The 27346-nt window shown below is 47.6% G+C and overlaps 1 protein-coding gene across 1 annotated transcript; it reads left to right on the top strand.

The window, feature by feature from the left end:
- The first annotated feature begins 1057 nt into the window (after positions 1 to 1057).
- Positions 1058 to 27312, top strand: ATP12A (ATPase H+/K+ transporting non-gastric alpha2 subunit). The gene is given in 24 exon segments (XM_012926783.2): positions 1058 to 1113; positions 5910 to 6170; positions 6667 to 6865; positions 9570 to 9629; positions 10770 to 10973; positions 11754 to 11867; positions 12757 to 12891; positions 12992 to 13109; positions 13293 to 13561; positions 14498 to 14696; positions 14852 to 14961; positions 16406 to 16540; positions 18867 to 19059; positions 21209 to 21384; positions 22010 to 22146; positions 23375 to 23525; positions 23932 to 24100; positions 24188 to 24342; positions 25104 to 25227; positions 25393 to 25538; positions 25969 to 26102; positions 26254 to 26355; positions 27100 to 27191; positions 27279 to 27312. Coding segments are annotated over 24 exon segments (3468 nt in total). The 3' UTR covers positions 27308 to 27312.
- The last annotated feature ends 34 nt before the right edge of the window (positions 27313 to 27346 follow it).

Below are 27346 nucleotides of genomic sequence, written 5' to 3'. Positions count from 1 at the left end.
AAATCCAGCTCCCTGGCGAGGGTCTGGGTAGCACAACAGAGGATGATGGAAGAGTTTGGGCACCAGTACTCACGTATGCCACCCAGATGAAACTCCTTCCTTCAGGTTGGCTCAGCCCTATTCATTGCAGCCATCTGGGCAGTGAATCAAATGAGGGAAGAGTCTTTCCCTCTCTCTGTAACTCTATCTTTCAAGTAAATAAATATTTAGAAGAAAACTAAAGACATGCCTGTAAGTCCTTGGACAGAGCTCACGCCTTCCTCAGCTCCACACAACCCTCACTTAGACCTGACCTGCTCACCCAACACTGGACTCTTCACTCTGTCTATTGGGTGACTCAAGGAAAACCCGCCAGTTTTTTTATGTGTCTCATTCTCTGTTGGTTTAAATATTTATTGATTGATTTATTTACTTATTTGACACTCAGAGCTACAGAGAGAGGGAGCAATCTTCCTTTTGCTGGTTCACACTGCAGATGGCTATGACAGCCAGGGCTGGGCTGGGCCAGGCCAAAACCAGGTGCCAGGAGCTTGCTCCAGGTTTCCCCAAGGGCCTAACACACAGGCCATCTGCCACCGTCCTTCCCAGCCCATTAGCACACAGCTGGATCAAGAGAAGACCAGCCGGACATGAACCAACACCCCTACAGGATGCCAGCGTGGTGGATAGCAACTTACCCACTGCAACGCCAGCCCAGATGTGTGGTGTTCAATGTGCACACATCACAAGCCCCAAAGCAGAGCAAGAATAAATACATATCAGCCCCTGTGGTAGTCAGGGACCAAGAAAATGTTTCTCATTCATCAGAAGAGTCAAATTCCCACCAATCTAAGCAAGGACATTCATGTGGACAATATCCTTTATATTAGCATGTTCAGAACATACATGTATTGGTCATGTTTTATATAAATTCCATGATAAAAATAAGGATGATTCATGTTGGGTAAACCTATTTTTACCCTAAGGTTAACAAATAAAAGTCAAAACACTTTATACTGCCATCCATTTTTCCAATCAACTATCAAAACATGGTAATTTCTTAAAATAGCCTCTGATCATGGGAGGTGACAAGAATGCGGAAGTGGAGGACAAAAGGTACAAAGTTGCAAACAGGTAGGATGATTAGGTCTAGAGAACTAAGATACGCCAGGGGGACGCTAGATATATTATTGCACAGTACTCTTAAAATTTGCTATGGGAATAGATGTCTCTTTTTTATACTTCTATAACAACAAAAAAAGAGGGAGATGATGATGTGAGAGGGTGTGTAAGTCAAATTGTCTACTTTACTGTGAATAAGCTAACATCAATACATATAGGAGAAAACATTGTGACACATTCCACATGAGTGCCAGTTCAAGTGCCAGCAATCTAGATCCCCGTTAACGTACCTGCAGAGCAGAGGAAGATGGCCCAAGAACTTGGGGTCCTGTCACCTGCATGGCACACCTGGATGGAAGTCTAGACTAGGCTCCTGGCTTTACCTACCCCAACCCCAGCTGACCGTTTGGGGAGTAAACATGAAATTCCCTCCCTCTCTCTCTCTCTCTCTCTCTCTCTCTCATTCGCTCTGTAATTCTGTCTTTCAAAAAAAATAAGACAAATATCTCTCTCTCATTCGCTCTGTAATTCTGTCTTTCAAAAAAAATAAGACAAATATCTGAAATAAACAAGCTTACTTACTTGAAAACCGGAGAGATATACAGGGAGACAAAGACACAGAGATCTCCCGGTATCTAGTCTGCTCTCTAAAATGGCCCCAACAACTGGGCTGAGCCACGGACCTGGAACTGCATCCGGATCTGCCACATAGAGACCTCCCATTCTTATTTCACTCTTGAAAAGTAGAGCTACAGAGAGAGAGACAGAGTGGGTTCTCCTCGGATCCACTGCGCAAAGGCCTCTAACCAGAGCTGAGCCCGACTGATGCCAGGAGCTGGAAACTCAGGCGGTATTGCCCACACGGGTGACAGGGGCCCATGCAGTTCAGCCATCACCTGCCGCCCCCAGGGTGCATGCAGAGCGAGAAACTGATGCAGAGAAGAAATCTGACGTGGGATGCAGCCATCCCAAGCAGTGGCTTAACCAGCTGGCCAAACGCCCACCCATATCTGACTATCTTTAAATAGCATCTTGTGTACCTCATACATATGTGGCAAATCTTTGAAGGCCTGTCTCAGCCCTTTACGGTCCTTCTACTTAGGAAAACACCACAGGTCTCTCTGTCCTCAAGATCTCTAACAATGCCAAGAAAATTAATCATAGTACCTCACCCACCTACTCTTGAAAAGCAGATTGCTCTCCTGCAGGTTGTTTATATGCCAATCTCGAAATACCCTATAAATGAAGAAATGAGGAAGCCATGTAGAAGTGTGTGTGTGTGTGTGTGTGTCTGCAGCTTTGTTTTGCTTTTGTTTTTCATCCTGACTCCAACTCCAGGCAGTCCCCATTGGCAAAGAGGCACTGGCCTAGTCATGGCCTGACATGCTGGGCCGACGCAGGTGTGCAGGGAGCGCTCCGGGTGGAGACTGTCCAGTGTGTGGGAGAGGAATCCAGGGACAGGGAGAGAGCAGGTGGGCAGCAGAGGCACCAGCCAGTCCGGATAGAAAGCAGGAAGCAGAGTTTCCTCTGCATCACCTGGATCCTCTTCCTGGTATGTCTGGATCCTCATAGTCATCCCTCATAGCCAGCTGGGGAACAGCCCTTGAAATGGGGTCTGCAGGACACCCAAAGGGGCTCCACCAGCGAAAGCTCCACAACAGCTGCCCTTTGGGCCTCTTGCCCACCTTCCTTGAAGGGTACAAAGGGATAGAAAAATATCTGACTAGCCTACCCTAACTTACAAAGTCATCCCCTTCTCTCTGTTTGGCTGTTGTTCTAACAGAATGCCTGAGACTACACGAAGAGGGTTTAACGCAGCTCACGGTTCTGAAGACCAAGAGGTTTGAGTTTCAAGGGCACATCTGGTGCTGCTTTCTTGCCTGTGGGGACTTCTTGCAGAAACCCAAGGCAGTGCAGGGTAGAAGAGAGCTACATCAGACAGAACCAAGCTGGTTTTATAAAAGGCCCTCTCTCTAGATAATCCACTAAGCCATCAATCTATTAATGATGAAAGGTGGAACCTTGATCAATAATCAACTCTTAAAGGTACCTCCTCTGTGCCCATAAAATGGTGATTACATTTCACTGTGAGAGGTAACAGATGTTTGCTGGCAGCTAAGATGCCAGTTACATTAACTCTGTCCAAAATGGGGTTGCTTGTTCCCATTTCTAATTACTGATTCTACCCTCTTACCAGTGCCAACCCTTGGAGGCAACAGGTGTAGGGGTCCCTGTCACTCATGGGGGACCTGGACAGAGTTCCCAGACCTTGGTCCCAGTGAAGGCTCAGTCTTGGCCACTGCAGACAACTGGGGTGTGAGCCAGTGAACTGAATCTCTCATTCTCTTCTTTGTCTGTCTATTACCTATCTATTATCTAGCTATCATCTATCTCTCTATATATCAAATAGATAAATACAAAAACAATTTCAACATGAGATTTGGCGAGGACATCTAAGCAATAGCACTTCCCTTAAGAAATCTCTTCATTTTTTTCAGGCACTTAGAGCCTGTATCATTTGCATATTACAGTATTTCTTCCCCTATATCATTCACCTCTGCTTCGTGATTAACTTTGTCTCTTCAACTCCAGTACAACTTCTTAGAGGACAGAGAACTACACAATTTTGTCATTTTCCCCCATCACGTTCTATGTCTAGCACAGACCCAGATACATTAAGTCCCTTGAGTGGACTGAAATGAGCTAGGAGCAGTCACATATCATGACAGGCTGTCCCAGATGCATAATACTTGTCAAAAAGATGAGTTGCAAAAGGGCCTGGCAGCACTAGGCTGCTTTTGGAAGACAGGAAAATGCGGTCTCAAGCAAAAGCTGTTGCTGAAGTATGTGGGCTGAGGAAGCTGCAGCCTAGCTTCCCCTTGCGGCCAGTCTCAGAGAGGTATTCAAACCAGGTGGAGTGCAAGATCTATTGCCCAGTGCAAGGTGATGTCCCCAGGGCTACGTGAAGAGGAATCAGTGTCTAAGGGGAAACCCAGGTCCTCACTACTCCAGGTGCCCACATCACAGATGCCAGGGGACACCCCCTCTCTTCAAAGGACAGCAGGACGTCCAGGTGACGAAAGGCCACAGAGGTGCCAGCCCTGCCTTTTCTCTTCAGTTTAGGTCAACTTGAAGACACCAGGGCCTGCCACAGGCCCCAGCAGCAGTAAACACCCATCCCTGGCAGAGTCTGGAAACCGTGCAAGGCCAGAGAACCTGATGACAGAAGTTGTTCTGCTGTCCAGCTTGATAGTAAACACACTTCTCCACACTGGACACCAGCAGGTCTGGGCAACCCACTTCTCGTAGCGTACTTGTTGGAATTCACTAAGGTTTAAGATGGTGCCTGCACTTCTCAATCCACATCTGCCACCCCACTATCCTCCCACACTCATTCAGCATGAATCTGGGCTTGCTCTAGCAGCCTGACCTGGGCCTGGGTTCAGGAATGGCTCTCTGGGCAGCTGCAAGGCTGGAATGGTGAAAAACGAGCAGGAGCCTCCGGCTCAAAACCCCTTAGATTCCCCATAAACAGTTCTAAGCAGGTGTGTATCTCATTGCCTTTTTTCTGCAAATCTTTCCATGGAAAGGCATACTCCAAGGGAAAAGACAGAAGAAAGAAAGAAAAGAAAAAGAAAGATGTAACATGGAACTCCCCAACTTGTTGCCAGAGTATGAACTAGAATTTTCTCCTCCCCTCCCTTCAACTCTGAAGGCCCCAGGACACGTGCTCTCTACATCAGATGTCACGGCAGTCTCCTTGTCTGTTAAGAATAAGAGATTCCATAGCGTCATCCTTCTTCATCCAGAAAAGCCCAGACTCAAACTCTGCTCTTTGGTTTGGGGGTGTTTTTGCTTTACCTACTTTTTATAACTTTAGGTATTTGTTTAAAAGGAAAGACACAGAGATCTTTCCCTGGGGCTGGTTCACTCTCCACATGCCAGAAGCAGGAGGGCCTGGTCCCAGCAGAAGCCAGGAAGCTGAGAGCTGGGAACTCGGTCTGGGTCGTCCATGTGGGAAGCAAGGAACCAGCTACTGGCACATTCACTGCTGCCTCCCAGGGTGGGCAGCAAGCTGCGATCCAGAGCAGAGGCAGCACTCCAAAGCTGGGCCCTCTGGCACAGGATGCAGGCATCTCAAGTAGATATGCACCCCAAATCCTGACCCAAGACTTGTGAGGGCAGCGCTACTGAAGCAGGAGTCTGGGGCTGTCCCAGCCCCATCAGCAGGGTGGGCTCTGCACCGCAGCCCCTCCGTCCCCACCCGTCTCTCTCCCTGACTCTCACCCTCCAGATTCTGATGCAGATGCTTCACAAGGCAGTACAGTGGCTCCTCAGAGTTTTCCCCTGTAGGTCCCGCATCTGCCCAAGTTCTAGATCGCTCCCCAGAAGGAATTGACCTTCACAGCAGGTACGCTTTCTTCAAGTGTAGCAGCTATTGCCACTGCACTTTCCTCTCCTCTGCTTACATATCTGTATAAATCCCTTTATGGGTTATCAAATTAAATTTTATAAAGGTGTGAGTGCAGGAGGGGGGGTTCATGAAAAGCCTGGACAGGGTGTGGGAGCACGTGGAGCTGACTGAGTTGAGGCTCTGGGCCTGGGGGACGCACGGACCCGGGGTAAGGGGTGAGTACACCTGGCTCCGGCGAGGCTGGAGCACCCAGGACTTGGGACCTGGCCCAGAGAGCCCCGCTCCTGGAGGCGAAGCCGACAACTCCGGATCTCCGTGCCTCTCCTCCACTACCCGCCCATTCCCGGTCAGTGCATCCTGGGTTTCCCGCCCCTCCTGGGGCGTCTCCTAGCAGGGCGACCTACGCTGTAGCAGGTGCATGGGCGGGACGGGCAGCATTTAAGGCGGACGACACCTCCCCTGGGCAGCGGCTGGCGATCGGCTGCGGAGGTGCGCGCAGGACCAGTGAGGTCGTGGGTACCTCCATCACTAATACCGTCGCCAACACCAACGCCGCCGCCGCGGGACCCGACCACCGCTCCATTCACTGCCGTTGCCTCGGGTCCCCATCCCTCCAGCAACTGGCCCCAGGCGCCCCTAGAACAACATGCGCCAGGTGTGTAAAGAAGAGAGATGAGGGAGGGACCCGCGAGAAGTGCGGGGAAGGGAACCATTGGACAAAGTTTTGTTTTGCCGTCCTATTCCAGACGCCAAACACCCGTGCATCGTTCTGGGACTGGTTGGGTTAAAAAAAAAAAAAAAAACAATCCAGACAAGCAGGGAGGGAGTCCCGGAGACCCCGGGCAGCTCGATCCCCACACCTGCCGGCTCCGATCCAGCGTTTTGCTGCTCTGAAAAGCTCGCGGGGCTCGGGACTGAACATCACAAGTTTTGGGGCACCTCCTCCGCAAGATTCGAGGTGCACCTGCGAGAACAGCTGGGGTAACCTGTGGGTACAGCTGCAGGGGAACCCCGCGGCTGACCTTTCACCTGCACACCCTGGGAAGACGATGGCAGGCGGTGCCCGCCGGGCCAACCGCTTAAACAGCAGGAAAGGAAGACAGGAAGGGCGAGGGAGGTCGTGCATAAATAAGAACAGGTCTCTTCTCCAGGAGAGAGAGCCCCTTCAGAAAACCCACCTAGGGCCAACCTTGCACTCTGCTTCTCTTTCAGAAAAAGGTAAATATTTACTCCGTGGAGCTGGATCCAGCTGCAGACAGCAAGCGGACAGAGCGAAGTGGCAAGAAGGACAACCACTCGGAACTCAAGAGGAATCAACAGAAAGAGGAACTTAAGAAAGAACTTGATCTGGTCAGTAGCCTTGCAGAGGGTTGGCCCCATCACCCACCTCTTAAAAAAGAAAAGTCAATCTCAAGGCCATGGAATCCCCGTAAGAGTTGTTTCCTTGTGTTAAAATACAGGAAAAGGTGTGATACTATCTGTCTGGGAGTCAGACCCTGTGCAGGCTGCCGGTATTCTGGTTGAAGGCAGTCCTGGGGAGAACTGGAGGTGCCAGTCCCTAACTCCAGGCCTCACTGGCAAGACCCGGACCTCTCGCTCCCTGAACACTTCAATTAGATAAAAAAATATCCACATGCCGGCTTCTAGTTCAAAAAGCTATGTGGGCTGGCACCTGCCAGGAGGAGAGCTAGGTGTAGGTATGTGTGTCCCACAGGTAAGAAGGGCTCCTGCAGTAGAGGCATTGCTTGCGCAACACCTGACACGCCACACGGTCCCTTCTCCTCTGTCTGGGCTGTAGCTGATAGTAAACAATCCGGCTTCACGGGCACTCCGTGTTCTTCACGTAAAATGGGAAGTGAATACTTTACAGGGGTCCGTAAGGGGAGGGAGGGAGAGTGAAGGTGCTGCCTAGGAGCGCAATACCGTTGTTGTAAAGTATGAACTTAGAAGTTATTTAAGTTGGGTTTATTTAGTATTTCTTAACGAATTACATTATCTAATAGTTTCCTGGGATATGAACAGCAACAGATTTCATCTCAGGAAGGCCGAGGGTGGAGGGCAGGGAAACTTCTCCACAGAGAGAACTTTTTGCCAGGTCATGCCCGCAGCCCATCACAGACTTTACAGCTCTGTGATTGCTAGGCGGGTGCTGGGCGGACAGAACCAGCACTTTCAGTCTAGACAGCTGATTGTCAAATAGTTAGGAACTTGGCAAGCTAACTGAGATCCTGTTGGTGGAGTAAAATTTGACTCTGGTCAGAAATCAGTGACTGCTATAAATTGGACCCGCCTGTTTATCTTTCCTGGAGTTCTTGTTAAGTATTTAGCAACATAGTGTGGGGCAGGAATCCATCTATATTCTGGTAGGCATTTAAGGATGCAGCTATGAAACTGGACTGATTAAACTCAAATCCAAGCGTAACTGACATTCGCTAGTTTTCTGTTTAGGAAAAATATAGAAATGAAAGATGGTGCAGGCCCTGTGGCGTTGTTAAGAGGACTGAGTGAGATAAATAAAACCAGTCAATAGACATTATCACCTATACACTTAAGACTGAATACATATCTGTTCTTCCTTGAAATTACTCCTGCCATGGAGAGTCTCCCACACACCTGTTGAGGAGGATAAAAATCTCCCTTCTTAGAGTACTTTGAAGAGGTATGACAAGATACAGAAAAATCATTTTCACTGCATTGGTCAAAGAGCCCCTCTTCCTCCTTGCTGAGAAAGGAACACCTTTCTTTGCTTCTTTTTTTCTCAAGTCCCTCACAAAACTTCTGCCTGTCGTGTGGACTTCTGCATCTCCAGCTCTCTGCAGATTAGAGCTTTGATAACTAAAGTAGAGCCTGGGTGCCAGAAAAATGACCCTCACTGCAGGGTGCTGCCCTGTGCTATGCCAGTGATTGGTGACAGAAGGCACCCAGATACCCACTCACCCCTTGCTCCCATCTGGAATCAGGCTGGAGGACCGAAAAGCCACGGAACTCTGCCTCACCATGCTGCCAACTCTGAGATCCATCCACATAAACAGTAAGCTGCTGTTTCACTGCTCGTGTGTGCCCAACACATCACACAGTGTGCCCTGTAACCTTCCATGCCCCCAAGCAACAGCACATCCCATTGATATGGGTGCAATGGCTGATGAGCAAAGAAGAAGCAAAATGACAATGTATCAGGTTTTACTAGGAGGCCTAATTTCCTACTGCAACATGTATTTTTTTTAGCATATATGTATATTAAAAAAAAAAAACACTGCTGGTTCTGATACCAATATGGTTCATTTCAGATACACAGAGTTATGGAGTTTTTGCAGGGGTAGGAAAGTAAGAAACATGTCACTGGGCTTTCTAATGCGGAAATAGGTTTCTTATCGTCCCTTAGTTGCATGGTTCTTGAAAGGAGGAAAGGGGTGGATTTTGTCTCATCCCCTCCCTCCCAAAAAAGCACATCGGGCTGAAATGTTAGTAGGACCCGGATTAGGAATTATGTATTGCCCTAATGATCCTGTGGCAAGATCAGAAAGCATGAGCCATACTGGTATTGTTTGTTGGTTAAGTTTTAATCTGCAGTGCTTCACTAACGCACTCCCAACATTTCATGACACAAGTATGGGGAGGCATGCTGTTCTCTGGCAGAGATCACCCTGGAGGAACGAGTCACCCAAACAAAGAAAGTGTGTCTAGTCTGTTTTGTTCCTAAGCCTCAAGATTTCAATTCTGAATGAAATTCCCAGCTTGCTAGTACTTGGAAGATGAAACTGATGTGATATACGACTTTATTCATTAAAAATTACTGAAGGTTGCCAAGCAGTCAGCAGCAGGTGCAGCCTGAGCTCTTTGGGCTGGCCCTGGTATAGGACAGGGCTCTCCAGCAGTGGTGTCTTCCCTAACTACACAACCCCTGGCACCAAGGATGCCTTTGCTCATTTTCACACTCTCCAGCCCCTCTTATCTCCCGTGTTACCCCAGCTGCCATGGGCTGCTCACATCTTGGGGTGTGAGTCCGCTGGCATGACATCACTCACTGTGTTTCTTTTCCTGTTGTGGATTTCAGGATGACCACAAACTCAGCCCTAAGGACCTGGAAAAAAGATATGGCACGGACATCATTAGGGTAAGTTATCAGGCAAATGGGCATCAGAAATGGATGCCTCCTGACTGTAAAGGCGAAAGCTGTATGCTCGGCAGGTGTGCAAAACCAAGGGGCACCTACAGGATGGCTAGCTTGGGTGTCCAGAGCTATTGTGCTAGACCAAGGCCACAATTATGTCCCCTCACAGAGAGGGATACTTGATCAGAGAGTTCTGACTGTAGTATGTGGGCCCCGCAGATGCACAGCTGCATCCTTAGGGTCATGGCCCACCAATGCTTTCAAATATCCGATTTCCAGAAGTGCCTGATTCCTTATCAGAAATTGGGGGATCCATTATTAGAAACAAAGGACCCAGGGGTAGAGTGTTTTGCGCAATAGTTCAGATGCCACTTGGTACCCCCTCCCCCATATAGAAGTGCTTGGGTTTGGTGCTCCAGCTACCTGACAATGCAGACCCTAGGAAGCAACAGGAACTGCTTAAGATAAGTGGAGTCCTACCACCACTTGGAGTGGCCTGGACTGAGTTCCCAGCCCGCAGTTTCTTCCTGGCCCAATCTTGGCCAACATAGTCATTTGGGTAGTAAACTAACAGATGGAGTGCTTGCTATCTCCCTCTCTCAGAAATGACCAATAGAAAGTCCTTGCTGACATGTGTCTGGCAACATAATTAGGGATGAAAGGTAGTTTGTGGGAGGAAAGCCCCACACAAGTGCAGGAGTTTGGAGTGGAGCACCAGGGGATATACTGTCCCAGAAGGAACAACTCAGAACTTGGGTAGGATGTGTAATTGGTAAAACCAGTGGGCACTTAGGACTTAAAGTGCTTATGTAGAACAGCAGCCCATTACAGATGGAGCCCTGTGCCACTGCAGGCCAGCCTCAGGGAGGTTGTCACATTCTACACCTATGAGTATAATAACAGAACCCTCCTCAGAGTTATTCTGAAGATGAAGTCAGCAAATACATAAGCAAATATACAAACATTAGATATTCTTTGCAGAAAGAAGGGGGAAGGGCATGAGGCATTGCACACATCTCTTGGGACATTCTTCAGTGTGTGAGTGCCTGTACACCACCTGAGGATACAGAAAACAGTCCCTGAAGGAAGAGAGGTGTCTCACTCCTGTTGGCTTTTTGTGTTTCTTCTGCATGGATTTCTCAGGGTCTCTCCAGCGCCCGAGCTGCTGAGCTCCTGGCTCAGAATGGACCCAATGCCCTCACCCCTCCCAAGCAGACACCAGAAATCATCAAGTTCCTCAAGCAGATGGTGGGAGGATTCTCCATTCTTCTGTGGATAGGGGCCATCCTGTGTTGGATCGCATACGGGATTCAGTATGTCAACAGCCCATCGGTGTCCCTGGACAATGTAAGGCTCCGGCGTCACCTGCTTAACTGTGTTCCGCCAAGGCTGAGGTCGGTGGTGGGTGGGGAAAGCAGAGCTCTCACAGAGGCCATCAGTGAGGGCAGCCCTAGCTTGGAGGATGGGTTCCATGCTGACGTCAGCCTTAACAAAGATGTGGGGAAATGAGGACATTCCCCAGATTTAAAACAAATGCTGTGTAACTCTGATGTCTCTTCAGGCAGTGTACACATGGGTTTTAGCAGAGAAAGACAAAAAAACAATCTACATCCATGTGAAGTTATCTAGGGTATTCCCACCTCAGAGCTGATTTTTCACTTGAACTTGTGAGCATTTGTTACTTCTGGAATCCAAGTACCAATCCAAAAAAAAAAAAAAAAAAAAAACAGAGGTGGCTGGCATGGTCCTGGGAAATGAGCCAGATGCATGGGTCTTGTGTTATGTAGTTCCCTTTACATAAAATGTCCAAACAGGCACATCCATAGGAACAGGGGGTTCATTGGCAGGAACAGGGACAGGAAGAGGCTGCCTGGGAGCCTGAGAGCAATGCTCCAGAGGCGAATGATGGCTGCACAGCTGTGCGTATTCATGATGAAAAGTCAGGGAGCTATATACTGAACATGAGTAAAGTCTTAGCCCGTAAGTGAAATCAGGACACAAATACCAGCATCTTGTCGCCCATTATCTATGCCTTGGGTCAGTTTCAAATTTGGGAACATTTCAGGTTTTCAGATGAGGGATGCTTACCCTATACCTGTGTCTCTGGTGCCTCTCTAACTCATCCAGGTGTACTTAGGCGCTGTACTTGCCGTGGTTGTCGTTTTAACCGGAATCTTCGCTTATTACCAAGAGGCGAAAAGCACCAACATCATGGCCAGCTTCAACAAGATGATCCCCCAGGTGAGCAGCAGCTGCCCTCTCCTGGTCTGGGTACAACTTTACCCAACAACAAACAGGCTGTGGAGGCAGGGGTCACCGCCCTGCTCTGGTCCCACTCTTTGCTGTCTAAGAAGTCTTGAGTGTGTTCCCCCACCTTTCTGTACCTCATGTATTCAAGGTTTAGGGAATCGAGTCTGGTACAATCCAGAAAAATCTTAAGGGGCTTCAAAAAGCTCATGCAAATGGAATTAAAAGACTATTTGGATACAAAAAAATTGAAACCCATGCATGGTTTTTCCACACGCTGTATTTTCCATGAACTTCGGAAGGTCCCTCAGTATTTCTGGGCCGCTTGGACAGGCATGGTGACTTCCAAGGAGTGTCTGTCCACTGGCAGCCTGGAGGGCCACTTCTGCATGGAACTGTTTTTTATCCCACCCCAAGGCATGGCAGAAGTCACCCCTTAATGCTCTTGGAATGAGGACCCAGCCTTCTTGTCTTCCAAAAGCCCAGCCAGGTGTCCAGATCAGGCAGAGCACAGTGCTCCTGATCCAGACAGCAGTCAGCTAAAGGGGAAGGAAGGTTCTGGCTGGAAAGGATTCCTGTACCCCCCTTAGGAAGCAACAACCTTAGCAGATGCTTAGACTTTGGGGCCTCCCCTGGGAGCCCCCTCTCTATGAGGCCTACAGCTCTCTTGCTTTGCTTTATCTTCCTGACAGCAGCATCCTCTGATTCCAAGAACATCTCTGTGAACTCAGAAGAAAAGTAGTTCTTGGGGTCTTCAGGCCCACCTTTGTCCTTGGTGCAGCCATGGGGTTCATGCTGTCGTACTGGGATGCAGTGAAGTGTGGCTAGAGAAGGATGCCAGTATCCCTGCACGATCTGAGATTCCATCATGATTTTTCCACAGCAAGCTCTTGTCATCCGCGACTCGGAGAAAAAAGTCATCCCTGCAGATCAGCTGGTGGTGGGGGACATTGTGGAGATTAAAGGAGGAGACCAGATCCCTGCGGACCTCAGGCTGCTGGCTGCCCAGGGATGTAAGGTTAGTGCCTGGGAATCTCTCTCAGGGCTAGCAGATATTCTGTCCTTCTCTGGCCCTGATAGGTGAGGCAAGAACAAGGTGCCTTCAAATTCTCTTCCAGGTAGATAACTCATCTCTCACTGGGGAATCTGAGCCCCAGTCCCGCTCAACTGAGTGTACCCACGAAAACCCCTTGGAAACAAAGAACATCAGCTTCTACTCCACGACCTGCCTGGAAGGTAAGTCCAGTCTCAATTAAGGTCGCAAGCCCTACCTGCTCGCTGCTGCCCTTTCAGACCCGACGGCTCCCCCTCTGCATTCCCTTGCTGCAAAGCTTTTCTCCTAGGACATGAGAAATGGAGGGGGCCAGCAAGGGGGTCATGAGCAGGAGCCCTGGAATAAAATATCTACTCCCCCGATAGGTACAGCCACCGGCATGGTCATCAACACGGGTGACCGGACCATCATCGGGCGCATTGCGTCCTTAGCGTCAGGCGTTGGGAATGAGAAGACGCCCATCGCCCTGGAGATTGAGCACTTTGTGCACATTGTGGCGGGCGTGGCCGTCTCCGTGGGGATCCTGTTCTTCATCATCATGGTGTCCATGAAGTACTATATCCTAGATGCCATCATCTTCCTTATTGCCATCATAGTGGCCAATGTGCCCGAGGGCCTCCTGGCCACTGTCACTGTGAGTCCACATCTGCACTCAATGCGGCTGCCAGGGAGGCTCCACAAGCAAATCACAAGTCCCCTTTTCCCCCGGCTTAGAGCAGGGACAGTAATGGAACATTCTGAAAAGAGTACTTTCTAGAGGGGCAAAAGAAATTGTGGATTTCTAATATTTGAATTCATTGTCTTTGAAGGAGGTTACTTAACCTTCTTAAAATGTGGAGAGGAAACAAACCCCAACCACTACTTACAGATTTTCTAGAAGTCTGATGTCTGTCCAACATGTTTTAAAAAAAAAATCTCCTTAGATTCAAAATGCTCCCCCTATCCCCAGGGAGGCTCATGACAGGTGTAGGAGGCATTCCTATTTCTGGTCATGTCTGCACATGATCATCACCTGATGTTGTCCTGAGTGGTGGTAGACACTAGACCTCATTTGACTGTAGGAGATGGTAGCTTAGAGAAACCAAAGCCAAAGAAATCCTTGCAAGCCTGAGGGTTTTAAGAACCCTCTCTGCATGACACACTAGTGCTTCTTGACTCTCCCGAGCAGTGGTGGTCCTCTGGGAAGCTCTGTCACACAGTTATGCCCCTTCATGGTGGCAACAGCAGGGTGGCCCAAGGACCCTCATTGTACATGAGCATCAGCCACAGTAGTGTGGTTGTCTCCACTGCTCGTAGGCCCTCAGGATTATTCTCATCAAGAAATGAAAGAACAAGAATAGTGTTAAATACAAGAATATTTAACATTGAGAGAAGGTTCTTGACCTGTAGGATTTTTAAGAGCTTATGAGCTACCAGGTCAACCTAGCTGCATTGGCAGCTCAGCCTTGATGCTAAAACTAGGCCAGGTTCCTCCTCAAATTCCATCATAGCTAACCTTTGCTGTGGTGCATTCCCGAACTCACAATCAAAGCTCCCTTGCCAAAGCTTCTTTCTCCCCTTCTTGTACCAGGTGTCCCTGTCACTCACAGCCAAGCGGATGGCCAAGAAGAACTGCCTGGTGAAGAACCTGGAGGCCGTGGAAACCCTTGGCTCCACCTCCATCATCTGCTCTGACAAGACTGGGACTCTGACACAAAACAGGATGACCGTGGCCCATCTGTGGTTTGACAATCAAATCTTCGTGGCTGACACGAGTGAAGACAATTTAAGTAAGGCTCTAGGGTGGAACATCAAGCCTGGCCTAAGCTGTGGACTTGAGCACTAGTTAGGCTGAGCCTAGCAGCCTAGAGCACTACGGGATCAGCATGGTGCAGGTCTGATGGATTCAGCCACCCCCAGATGTCATTCTTTCTCCATATTTCAGACCAAGCCTTTGACCAAAGCTCTGGCACCTGGACCTCCTTGTCCAAGATCATCACATTGTGTAACCGAGCTGAGTTCAGGCCGGGACAGGAAAGTGTCCCCATCATGAAGGTAAAGCCTCCGTGTGCTTTGTCTTAGATCTCTGCTAGTTTCAGGTCAGTCTTTGTTCCCCTTGGTTGCAAGAGTCAGAGAGAAGCTCTCCAAACAGGGTTGGTTTCAAACAAGAGCAAGAAACATAGGAAGGTCTTTCCAAAGACACTGGAAAGACCTCAGAACACTGGAGCTCTACAGTCCCTCAGGCCAGGAAATGAATGTACCTTTTAATGGCTTTCTTAGCCAGCTAGGTGAAGATGAGCAAACTTTTCTTATAACATGAATGCATTCACTAAAGTTTAAAATATAATTAGATTGAAATAAAGGAACTGGTCTTATTTCTAGTTTCTCTTGACTAAATGATGTCAGTAGGTGCAACTTTTAAGTAGTTCTGGAATTTGGGAACAGACAGTATTCCAGTAAATGCATCGTCAATGTCTCCGTCTCACTCCGCCTCTCAATGAGTTACTAACTCTTTGTTCTTGCTTTTCCATTTGTCATCTGTTTGCTTCACGGACTCTCTTTCTTATAGGTTTTGCTTGCTTTTCTTTATTAGAAAGGTTATCAATGCTCTTTTTGGTCAGTTATTTCTCTATCTATGTATTTCAAATCTTCATGTCCTATCATGGTTTCTTATCCAAATCCCAACCTGAATCTCCAGCAAGGTGCACGCACACAGCTGACAAGTTAACCTGTCAACAGCTCACACTTGCCATCTTCCGCCTGTATCTACGATAGCTTGTCTCAAATTTTCTATTATTCTCCCACAAAGTGAATCCTTGTCATCCAGGCTAAAACTAAAAGATTTAGAAGTCCTCCTTAACTGTCTCTTTTCGTTAAACCTAGTGAGTTACTGAGTCATATCATTCTTGTTTGAAAAATACACACAGAATTTTATACTTCTATTATCACTAATTCCTTGCTTCTTAATAACTGCAACAACCTCTCCAGATTATCCCACTCCCAATCTCTCCCACGTGCTGTTGATTTTCCTTAAATATTGTTTTTATCTTCACCCTACCGTGATCAAAACTTTTCCTGTTCCTCTATGTTCAGCCTGCCTTGTAGGACGCTATCTGATCACACTCTCCAGGTCCACCTGTACTCCCAGCATTCGCGATGGAACCTTTCACTCGTGCCTCTGTGTGTGGCATCACGTTCTTCTGCCCCTGTGCCTCTCAGGAACCTGTGGTTATCAAGTTCATAGCCGCTCCCCTCCCCGCCCCAATCGCTCTAGTCCTCCCACAGCTGCCATTCGTTTGAGCTTCTGCCAGTAGGTGGCACCATTATTTTGCATTCTCACCATCATCACGCCTCTGTCATGATGGTCCTGTAAGTGCCTCATCCTTCTGATTAGGTAGCAAGATGAGCTGGGAGCTGAGTAATGTTGGTCCATTTAAAAGACTCAGAAAAGAATCGGGCGATGTTCTGCAAACCTTTGTTTCTCTCTTTTGTTTCCCAGAGAATTGTGGTTGGAGATGCCTCAGAAACTGCTCTGTTGAAATTCTCTGAGGTTGTTTTAGGTGATGTTATGGAAATTAGGAGAAGAAACCACAAAGTAGTCGAAATTCCTTTCAATTCAACCAACAAGTTTCAGGTGAGCTTTCCCTCACGCCTGGTAACCTTTGTTGTCACTGGGACATTCCCACCTGCACATGTTCTTTGGTTAGCCCGTTGCTGGAGTGATATCTAACTTCAAAAATGATCCTCTGGGCCACAGAGCCTGGGCATCTGGCAAACCCAGCTATGTCCCTTGCTTTCCATAATTTAGTAGAGAACAAAAGCAAGGCAAAGATCTTGTGAGGGCCTGGATGTTGCATGAATGACGCATCTACCTTACAAACACACTCATACATTTCTCCCCAACTGCCGTCATCCCCAGATAACGTTTGCACAGGTGAAGAGCAGCAGCCTGGTCCCACAGGATAGATGAGGGTAGGATCGGGGCGACTTAACATGCTCACCAGACCTATGTTCCCTCAGTACAGTCAGTTCCCTATCTGTGTGTTCCACATCCAGTCAATTAACCTCAAGTCAAAAAAGGGAAAAAAACCGAACACACGCAGACTCTTTTCTTGTAATTATTCCCTAAATGATTCAATGAAACATTCACATTACATTTACATAATGTACGTAACATAACATACATATGTAAACAGTACAATGACCATTTACATACGTTGATATTATCATGAGATGATTTAAGTCTATGGGAGGACTACGTGGACTGCCATTTTATGCAAAATAGATGAGCATCCCTGATTTTTAGTATCCCAAGGGGTGCCGGAACCAATCCCTCTGGACACTGATGGATGACTGTATGCATCAACTCATGTAATGTTCACAACACACCTATTACGTAGAACTAATGGATCCAAGTTTATAGATGAGAAATGAGGCCCTGACAAACTGTTGATGAAGCAAGAGTCACATAAGGGACTCAACCGGTTTGCCCAAGTCTGACTCCCAACATCCCAGAGGCAGGTGGCTTTGTTCAGGCACGTGGGTGGGCCTTGCCCTCAGTGGGAGGAGTGAATATGCATCCGGTGACCCATCCCATTGCTTTCTGACTGGGGCCCCAGATGCTGTGGGTAATGAGCTCTCCACAGCTTGCTGAGGAAGGCCATGGCATCCGTCCGCATCATCTCCCCTTATTCCAAAGGTCGACAGCACTCAGCTATCTCCATCCCCTTTGTGCTAAATGACAATTTATAGGGCCTGCTGCTGAAGGGATTTCCCACAGGATTTCAAGCTGAGTAGAGGATGGTGGCTTGGGTTTGCAAAACAGAAAGCTACAGTCTTCATTGCTTAGCACTAGGGATACACCCTGAGCACAGGCAGCTTTGTCATCATTACCTGGACACTTACACAGACCTCGATGGTGGACCCCACAACACACCCAGGCTAAATGCCTAAGCCTGTCACTCCCAGGCTACAAACCTGTATGAAACGGATAGTGAAGGCAGTTTCAACACAGGGCTACCTGTGTATCTAGACATAGAAAGGCTAGAGTAAAAATACTAAAGCAAGCAATAGGGATTTCTGGCTCCTTTGAAATCTTATGGTACTACCATATACATGTAGATCATTTTTGCCTAAAATGTCTTTATGTAGTACATGACTGAATATAAATAGGATAACCATGAATATAAAGAGGATAACTCAGGCTTGGCCATTGCAGCCAGATAGTGATGAACCAGTGGATAGAGGATGTGTCTCTCTCTCTCTTTCCTCTCATCCACCCCTCTCTCCTGGACCCAGCAATCCCATTGTTCAAATCAAATAAATACACCTCTTAAAATTATAGCTATCTAGACAGCTAACAAAAAAAAACTGTTTCCAAAAGTAAAGCCAGGAAACCAGATCCTTTATTTAAAACAGAGTGAAAACAGAGTAACAACCCTGAAAAGACAGCAACAATAATAGCTGTTCTGTGCTTTCACATGTTTTAAGTCATTTATTATCTCAAGAGATAAGTAGAGGAGGAGGAAACTGAGGTATGGAGCACTAGCCAAGAACTACTAAGAGTTCAAATGAAGACTCAGACCCAGCTAGATGGTCCGTGCTGGTGCACACCAGGTTACATGAGGCTTGCAGTCAGGAACAACACTCAGAGTCCTCAGTGAGAGTAAAGGCTCCTCCTGTCATGTGGGAAGTCAGAGAAGCCAGCTGCACAGGACATGGAGAATTCCAGCTCAGGGTGCTCCATCTGGGCTAAGGTGAAGTCTTAAACCTGTCCATACTGGTTGGCCATAAACATGAAAAGGCTAGAACATGTCTCTGTATGTCATTGCTCCTCTGCTTCCTTCACCCTGTAAAGAAAATAGTGAGAAAGCCCTGTGTCTCCCATTTTTGTGCTGTTGCTAACTGGGAGGGTTCTGGCATCCGTGCTATGTTAACATGCTCAACTCACGCCCTCCTAGCTTTCCATACACCGGATGGAAGATCCCAATGACAAGCGCTTCCTGTTGGTGATGAAGGGAGCCCCAGAGAGGATCCTAGAGAAGTGCAGCACCATCATGATCCATGGCGAGGAGCAGCCACTGGACCAGAACAATGCTCAGGCCTTCCACACAGCCTACATGGAGCTGGGTGGACTGGGCGAGCGTGTGTTGGGTGAGTGTGGCGGCAGAGGCTCTGTCCCTCTCCTGCAGGTGCCAAGCTGAGGCCTCGTGTGGTAGAGCCGCTGCAGTGTCCACATGCATCACGGAAAGAAGACTTAAAGCAGGATTCTTTTTTTTTTTTTTTTTTAAAGATTTACTCACTTTATTACTGCCAGATATACAGAGAGGAGGAGAGACAGAGAGAAAGATCCTCCGTCCGATGATTCACTCCTCAAGTGAGCCGCAACGGGCCGGTGCTGTGCCGATCCAAAGCCGGGAACCAGGAACCTCCTCCAGGTCTCCCACGCGGGTGCAGGGTCCCAAGGTTTTGGGCCGTCCTCGACTGCTTTCCCAGGCCACAAGCAGGAAGCTGGATGGGAAGTGGAGCTGCCGGGATTAGAACCGGCGCCCACATGGGATCCCGGGGCGCTCAAGGCGAGGACTTTGGCCGTTAGGCCACGCCGCCGGGTCCTTAAAGCAGGATTCTAACAGCTAAGACCCTCACGAAGGATCTTCAAAAGCTCATGGAAGCTGCATATTATGAAAGAACCATGCATGGAGTTTAACAATTTTTTTGCAACAGAAGAATAGGGTCAGTTCTAGACAAGCAAAATTAGGAGGACATCCAGGAAGGAGTACTGCCTGGAAGGAGTTAAATTTTCACTCGAGACTAGAGGGAAGTGGAGAAAGTAACCACGGTAGAAAGAAAGACCAAGCACAGAGGCAGACAGGGACAGGTGTGTGTACACAGGGTGGTGCAAGCTAGTTCATGTGAAGTATTGTGGGGTAGATGAGAGGACCCATTCCAGGAAAGCAAGGCTGAAGATCAGGATGTGGAGGCCTCAAGCATGCAGATGAGGAGTGAGGCTTGCAGCGTGCAGTCACTGAACGTGCTGAAGACTTTGCAGCAAGAGAGAGCTAGTTAGAGTGAAGACTTGTCTTTAGTGGCTACAGGAGGAGAAGAGGCATAAAGTCTGAAAAATAATTTAATGACTAGAAACAAAGAGCCAACAACTAAGACAGGGGATGTTGGCGATGGAAGGAACCTTAGAAATTCAATCACTGTAATAATTCCAGTGCTATCACAGGGGCGTCAATGCTTTTCATCATCAGGAGTATGAGTTGACAGATGACACCCACAGAATTACAGAATCAGGGATCCAAGAAGGAAGTTCGTGTTTGATGTTGTCAGTAGAGATGGACTCAGCGGAATGTGTGTTTCTTAGGATATGTGAATGTATAAAGTAATTAAAATATGTGAATGAGATGAAAAGGCCTTCAACACACCTCAGATGACTCACCAGTAACCTCCTTTTCAACATGGGGTTGATCCCCATCTGACCAGTTGCTCTAGGACTCTCTTGGTGTCTGCCTCATTAAAACGTGGAGAGCAGTGAGTGAGCCATGCTAAGAATGTATGGAATAATGGAAAAGCTTATAAGGAAGCCAATGTGGCCTGGGACAGAAGGAATGTCTTCTGCCCCCCCTTAGAGATCAAATCCTTCCGGGGGAAAGGATGGCTCTACCTCTTCCTTAATGGTTTTTTTTTTTCTTGTGCATATCTTGATGAAGATCTGAACTTCATACCACTCCTGCTAACATCTTCAGTTTGTGCAGTAGCAGGTGCTCACTCTCAGCTTGCCCTTCTTCACTGGCAGACATCCCTCCCAGCATTCCGTTCACATGTGACCCCTCACTCTCCACCCTGACATTTATACTGTAGTTTTGATTGTGGTTTACCTCTTTAGCTGTCTGTCCCTCAGCCAAACAGGTCCATCTTCAGAGGTAAAGGGTGTCTACTCTACCGGAATCGATCTTTACAGCTCTAGAATATAATGCGGAGTCTTGCTTTCACAAGTTAGTAAAAAATGAAAGCTGTGTCATTTTCTCCAGAATTAGCAGTTATATGAGCTTTTTAAGACCTCTCAAATGTATGCCTTTCAGTCCTTTTACCACAATAAGTTTATATTTCAACTGTATTTTCCATGTACTTTAAAAATATTCTTACATATATCTTCCCTAAGAAGAAAAACGTGCATGGTGTAATTTCATGAATTTAACAATTCTGGTGCATTCTGTTGTGTTAGTAATGGCATATTGGTCCTTTTATTTGGTTATTTCTCAATCCATAGCATTGACTTTTACATCCATATCTTTTCTAGGTTTCTGCCATTTCTACTTGCCAACAGATGAGTTTCCAGAAGACTACTCATTTGATTCAGAAACTATGAACTTTCCCACCTCTAACTTCTGTTTTGTTGGGCTCTTATCAATGATTGACCCTCCTCGATCCACTGTGCCAGATGCAGTCAGCAAGTGCCGGAGTGCAGGGATCAAGGTGGGAACTACTTCCCAAACTCAGAATGCTCTAGTTGTGTTGTATCTAAGCAAGGTTCGACATAGGTGGTCAATGTTGAGGTCTCTTCAAGTCAATACCATAAATATTTCTTTCACTTTGCTAAGATTTCAGTGACTGTCCCATAAAACAAAAATTACTGGTTCTACATGGAACAAACTGTGGCAATAATGACAGAAGGAGCCCCCAGTACTGTGAACTAGACCTAATCTTGCCCTAGACCATGATAAATAGTAAGAATCTTTCAGTTCTTAGTCTTGAGGCTCAGCCTCCATAATCCATTCATGTTCCTGGTATTGAACGCCAGATATGTTGGTATCTAGACTGTTGAAGCAACATGAGATTGTCCCAAGTAGGCATCCATTGGTCCTTGCGCGAAGACGGTGACATCAAAGGAAAAAGGAGGAAGTCTGAGAGGCTTAGAAGCAAGGATAGACTCAATGGGGTCAATCTGTCCTTCAAAGACAACTGAATCACGGATTTAGAACTGTCCATAGGAAAAACTGCAGTGACCACTACCCATGTTCTACCAGGTCTATAGGGTAGGTGACCACTGTGGCTGGTAGAGTTCCTGCTCATCCAAGGGCCCTTCTTGTCTCTGCTCCAGGTTATCATGGTGACAGGTGACCATCCCATCACAGCCAAAGCCATTGCCAAGAATGTAGGGATCATCTCGGCCAACAGTGAGACAGTGGAAGACATTGCGAAACGCTGCAACATTGCTGTAGAGCAGGTTAATAAACGGTAAGCACAAAGCCAAATACAAGGAAAACTCGGGTTCTCACTCACGGGGTCCTATTGGCTCCAAAGAACCATGCTATTTGGAGTAAATTTCCTTTTTGCCATATACCTTGACAAGGTAATGCTAAGCTGGTTTCATCTACAATTCACTTAGCCATTCACTCAAATTGTACTTCAATTTTTACTGAGCACTTAATATGTGCTAGACACACTATTGATATCATGAAAGCGATCCATTGGCTCTTCTTTGTGAAGTGCATTGCTTAACAAGAAATTGCTCTGCGAAATAAGATCTCAACATTGTGCAAGCATCATAATGTATTTACATAAACTGAGACAGTTACAGTGTCACTAGTCAGTAAAATCTTAAGGGGCTACACTCACATATAGGATCCTTCACTGAAAAATGACACAGAAATGTCATTAGGAGGCACAGCACTGTGGAGCTGAAAACCAAAGTGCCTAATTCACAGTGAGAAAACTGAAATAAAGAGCTTGCGTGAAAATATTTACCATTGACCCAGATGCATAATTAGGAATATTAAGGATCCTTTGAGCTTTATGAATTACTATTATATATGATCTACTGAGATATACAGATGTCACATGGGAGACGCCAGCTAGAACTTGGTCCCAGCCCTAGTTGGTGTGGCTATTTGGGAAGTAAACCCAGGATGGAATCTTTCTCTGTCTCACTTTCTGCCTTTCAAATTAATAAATTAAAAATAATTCCCAGAGCATAACTTTTACATTCAGAAGATAGTATTTTTCCTCAAAAAAAACCACAATAAATTTTTCTCCCCACAAGGCCCATTGTCCATAGTAAACATCCTATAAACCTGAAACAACAGCAGCGAAGAACAGTTACCGGGGCTCTTGGTATGAAAGGCTCCTGGTGCTCAAAACATTTAAGCAAGCAGTTTTTTATCTTCCTCTTGTGAAGCAAAGTGTTGTCCCCAGGAAAAAACATTCCTGGGAGGAAAAAGCTTCCTGGATTTTTATGCTATGTGACACTAGAAAATGGCTCTGTTTTAAAACCTCATATTTACTATCATGAAATGAAGGTCAAAGTTGCCACCACAGTCGCACTGAGATCTCCCCAGAGCATGAGGCATCTGGGAATATTGGGTTCCAGGTAGAGGTGAAGAGAATTAAACCTACATCCAGCCCAGCAATGTATTTCACCCATCCTCTGCCCTTGGCCTCACCCCATTCCTTCTGGCCCTTCCAGGGAAGCCAAGGCTGCCGTGGTAACTGGCATGGAGCTGAAGGACATGAGCCAGCAGCAGCTGGATGAGCTCTTAGTCAACTATCCGGAAATCGTGTTTGCACGGACGTCCCCACAGCAAAAACTGATCATCGTGGAGGGCTGTCAGAGGCAGGTGGGTGAGTGGGTAACAGCAGAAGCTGGGGAACCTACTAGGCCAGCCATATCTGCATTTCATCCTGAGAGCATGTGACAATGACAGTGTGAAAAGATGTTGAAGCATAAAGCTTTAAAATAACACATGTGAGCACACAAGATGTCCAACACTTCCTCTCTCTCCCTCTCTTTTTCATTGGTTATTTCCAATACCTCCTCTTATGTGCCTCACACATTGGGTTTGTTTCTGTTTGAGTGTACCTTGTTCTAGGTTCCTTGTCCCTGCACTTGGGAACTTCCTGTCTGGCTCTTCTCCCAATGGGCATTATCCCGACCCCAGGAGTCCTTGAAGCCTCCAAGACAGCAGGAAGCTGGACAGTTCTCGCCTGCTCACTCACTCCCCTCTTCTCACCCGGCACCCACAGGATGCAGTTGTTGCTGTGACAGGGGATGGGGTGAACGACTCTCCAGCTCTAAAGAAAGCCGACATTGGCATTGCCATGGGAATAGCAGGTTCTGATGCAGCCAAAAACACAGCCGACATGATCTTGCTGGATGACAACTTTGCATCTATAGTCACAGGGGTGGAGGAAGGTGAGTGGGGTCACCGAGGTCTTCCTGGGGCCAAGGTCTCCTGGGTGGTAGGAAGCAAGTCCTACAAGGAGAACCATCTGTGCCCAGGTCGCCTGATATTTGACAACCTGAAGAAGACCATCGCTTACACCCTGACCAAGAACTTTGCGGAACTCTGCCCCTTCTTGATTTACATCGTTGTTGGGCTGCCCCTGCCTATTGGCACCATCACCCTCCTGTTCATCGACCTGGGCACAGATATCGTGAGTTGCATTTAAAGGAGCAGGGCCCATCACCACCTCAGAGACTGGAGAGCTTGGGGTTTGTTAGCTCCAAAGGCCAGAAGGCGAGCTGAGCCCATGCTTGGATTTTGACAAGCTCCCAGAAGATACTGTGGATTCACAGGACTAGATACCATTTATCAAGTGTTGGAAATGAAACCCACTTCACTCTATATGGGACTTCACAAGCCAGGTGCACCTAAAAAAAAAAAAGTTAAGGTGCATGGGTCAGTGTTAGCTCCTAAGCCTCCCTTTTCTGCAGGCAACTGAAGCAGTCACCCCAACAGTGCCTGTGCTGTGTGTGGCTAAGATGGCTTAGTGTGAACCTGATAACACCTTGTGGAGTGAGACAATATGTATGCTCTGGTGGGGCCCCAGGATTCGAGTGGAGGACTTCTGAGAGAGCCATTGCTCTGCCACGTGGCTCTGGGATCCAGCTGCACTGCAGAGGGAAAGGGGATGCTATGAGAAATCCTCTTTAGAGGGATAAGTGTTTAATGACCAGCATTGTTGAGAGCCACCTGCACTTGGTGACTGGTTTCAAAGCTGGCTATTGAGCTCCATAGAGACAAATGCACCCCTGCTGTTTGTATCTGGATGGACCAGTTCCAAATCTTTCCCCAGCAACACCAGGCAACCTCCACCTAGCCTCGGCCCACCCTTGGTTGGCCACGGTTGTCCCCATGATTCTGGGGGCAGAAAGCATTGCAGGTTTAGGTTTCATAGACTATCTCCCTCTCCAGATACCCTCCATTGCCTTGGCATACGAGAAAGCGGAAAGTGACATTATGAACAGGAAGCCTCGGCACAAGAAGAAGGACAGACTAGTGAACGATCAGCTTGCCATATACTCTTACCTGCACATTGGTATGCTTCAAGTCTCCTTCTTGTCGCTTGAGGACTTCTCTCAGGAAGTTCCAAAGTATTTTCTTCTTGGGCTGGAGTTGGGGTTGGGATGGCAGTAGGGGCAGAGAGGAGACCAAGGAGACCAGTCTCTGATATCATCAGCCCATAGCTCTCTTATTCTTTCAGGCCTCATGCAGTCCCTGGGAGGTTTTCTGCTGTACTTCACTGTGTATGCACAGCAGGGCTTCCGACCCACTACTTTATTTTACCTGCGGGAAACGTGGGAGAGCGATTACGTGAATGATTTGGAAGACAACTACGGACAGGAGTGGGTGAGTATTGGATGTCTGTGCCAGCCTCACGTGACTCTTACCTCCTCTCACTGCCCTGCCAGGACTGGGGCAGAGCCCACATGTCCCCATATAACCAGCACGAGACAATCTGTGGGAGCCTACCAGTTGACAGGGCTGGGGACTCCTGTGGGACACAGGTTTGGTGTCTGCTGGGATCCAGGTTTGTGTCTTGAGCTAGAGCCCAAGAGGTCATGTTGTTACATTAGCTTTGCCACTGGCATGGAATAACCAAGACATTAGGCCCACATTTCAGCCAGCTATGTTAGCATCTTTCCCTAGTGACCTGGCTCAGGACAAGAGTCTCTCCCTCTTGCTGAGGTGGAGATGAACACTACCCATAGCTTCCCTGACTCCCTCTGCAGCTTTTCCCCCCAATCTCACCGTCTCTTCCTTCTCTGCCAATTGACAGACAAGGTACCAGAGGGAATACCTGGAATGGACAGGCTACACAGCCTTCTTTGTTGCCATCATGGTCCAGCAAATAGCAGATCTGATCATCAGAAAGACCCGCAGGAACTCCATCTTCCAGCAGGGGCTCTTCAGGTATCATTGTGTCAGTTTCAGGGGTCAGCACAGGCCATGTCCTCCTCTGGTCATGCCTGGCCCATGCAAGAGTTTGCTTGCCCGGTGGTCAGTTCTGCTGAGCACACAATCATGGTGTCTGAACTCAGAAGCTGCTTTCTTTACCTTGCAGAAATAAAGTCATCTGGGTGGGGATTGCCTCACAGATCATTGTCGCCCTGCTCCTCTCTTACGGTCTCGGCAGCATCCCGGCCCTAAGCTTCACCATGCTAAGGTGAGTCCTTCTTCCACAGCAGCAGACTGCCAGCCCTGTCCTGAGCAGTCACAGCCCAAATAACAGCTAGCCCTTCCCAGGCTTCTTCTCCCACCTCCTTTGAAAGAGAGCAAAACGATTGCACGTTCTGAGCACTGCCATTTTCCAGAAGAGCAAATTGGTTTTCCAGACCTTTCCCTGCTGGCTTACCCTCCAAAGGATGTGGCAGCCACAGTCCAAGTAAGGAGCTTCCAGGGACAGGCGTTTGATGCAGCAGTTAATATACCATTTGGATATTTTATATACATTTTTTAAAGATAAAAAAAAATGAGAATGCCTGGGGTGGATTCCAGGAGTTGTTTTTAATCCCAACTGCTTGTCAGTGCACACCCTGGGAGGTAGCACGAGATGGTTCAAAGATCTGGTTCTCTGCTACCCAAGCAGGAGACCCAGGTTAGTTTCTGGACTCCAGACTCAGGCTTGACCCTGCCCTGGCGACCGCGGGCATCTAGGGTATAGGCCCATGTATGGGGAGCTTTCTCTCAGTTCCCTCTTTTCAAAAAATACATATAGAAAAGTGAATTTTTTTTTAGGTTAAAAAAGAAAGTATAAAATAAGAAGCCTTCTGGTTTTGGTGTCATATGACCCACTGGGTTTATTGTTCTTCCCAGCAAAGCAAGGAAAGGACAGGAGGCTACCCACGTGCTGGCTGTGTTGACCAGCTGTTAGCAAGGTCCCAGGCTCACCATCCTCCCTCTACTTCAGGGCTCAGTACTGGTTTGTGGCCGTTCCCCATGCCATCCTGATCTGGGTATACGATGAAATGAGGAAATTCTTCATCAGGCGCTACCCTGAGAGTGAGTAGTGTGGTGGGATCCTACAAGTTCTGTGTACTTCCTTCATCAGACTCCACATTTGTAATTTCTCTTCCTTTGCCTCTCCAGGCTGGTGGGATAAAAACATGTATTATTAAGACCAAGTCTCCCAGGGGTACGCGACTGATGTTCTGTCT

Source organism: Ochotona princeps, chromosome 12 (genome assembly GCF_030435755.1).
Source record: "Ochotona princeps isolate mOchPri1 chromosome 12, mOchPri1.hap1, whole genome shotgun sequence".
Lineage (NCBI taxonomy): Eukaryota > Metazoa > Chordata > Mammalia > Lagomorpha > Ochotonidae > Ochotona > Ochotona princeps.
Note: the sequence above shows the minus strand (reverse complement) of the source record. Positions and strands in the feature narration are given on the sequence as shown.